Source organism: Cryptotermes secundus, unplaced genomic scaffold (assembly GCF_002891405.2).
Source record: "Cryptotermes secundus unplaced genomic scaffold, Csec_1.0 C38254417, whole genome shotgun sequence".
Classification (NCBI taxonomy): Eukaryota; Metazoa; Arthropoda; class Insecta; order Blattodea; family Kalotermitidae; genus Cryptotermes; species Cryptotermes secundus.
This window is the reverse complement of record NW_019769949.1, coordinates 1-855: the sequence shown is the minus strand read 5'-3', so window position 1 is coordinate 855 and position 855 is coordinate 1. Positions and strand designations below refer to the sequence as shown.

The following is an 855-nucleotide window of genomic DNA, read 5'->3' as shown; positions in this document are numbered from 1 at the left end:
ATATATTTAATGACGTCTGGTTTGAAATCTGACCTTGATTTCGTGCATTCGTGCTGCGTAGATGATGGGGTTGAGTAAGGTCTTGAAGATGACTAGAAGATTGACTATGGTGTAGATGAAGAACATGACAGACTTGTTAAAAGTGTTGAAGTGGAACAGGCAGTCTTCACAGAAGAGCAGGTAGGATAGAACTGCTGGCATCCACCCGATGATGTATGATCCGAGGATGAAGAGCGTCGTGTGAATGGCCTTTACACTTCTCGTCATCTGCTGACTGTTAGAACCAGAGGATCCGTGACCGTTGGAGCTGTGATGTCTGGAACCGTGGTTGATCTGGCTGAACCTCAGTCTGTTCACTTGGTGACGCCGGACGATGGAGAAGATGTGCATATAGATGATCAGCATCAGCAGCAGGGGTGCGAAGAACAGGACAGAGAACACTGCCCGGAACTTGAGGTGCAGCATGAAGCTGAGAACAAAGTCAGACACTGCCTTACCGTAATCACATCTCTCAATACACTTAAGCATACAGGGCCCATAATAAAGACGACTGGGGTTCGATTCCCAGCAGGGGGCAAAATATTTCTCTCTTCAGCGTAAAGATGGGTTCTGGGACCCATCCATCCTCCTATTCAGTTTGTGCATAAGGCTCTTTCCCCGGGTGTAAAGCTGCGGGGAGTGTGAAGCTGACGGCTCCATCTAGTGCCGAGGTCAAGAATGGTGGGGCTATACCTCTGTTCCCCATACGTCTTCGTGGCATTAATTAACTACAGGGACAGCTTTACCTTTCCGTTTTACACTTACTCGTAAGCATGCAGTAAACATTTATCCTTATTCCTATTGGTTCACCCAGGT

At 47.5% G+C, this 855-nt stretch overlaps 1 protein-coding gene across 1 annotated transcript; it reads right to left on the bottom strand.

Moving 5' to 3' along the window:
- Positions 1–36: 36 nt before the first annotated feature.
- LOC117283147 (adenosine receptor A1-like) lies at positions 37–668 on the bottom strand (the record flags this gene model as incomplete). Its single annotated transcript, XM_033755724.1, is given in 1 exon segment — positions 37–668. A coding segment is annotated over 1 exon segment (492 nt), but the record flags the coding sequence as incomplete, so codon positions are not given.
- Between the last annotated feature and the right edge of the window lie 187 nt (positions 669–855).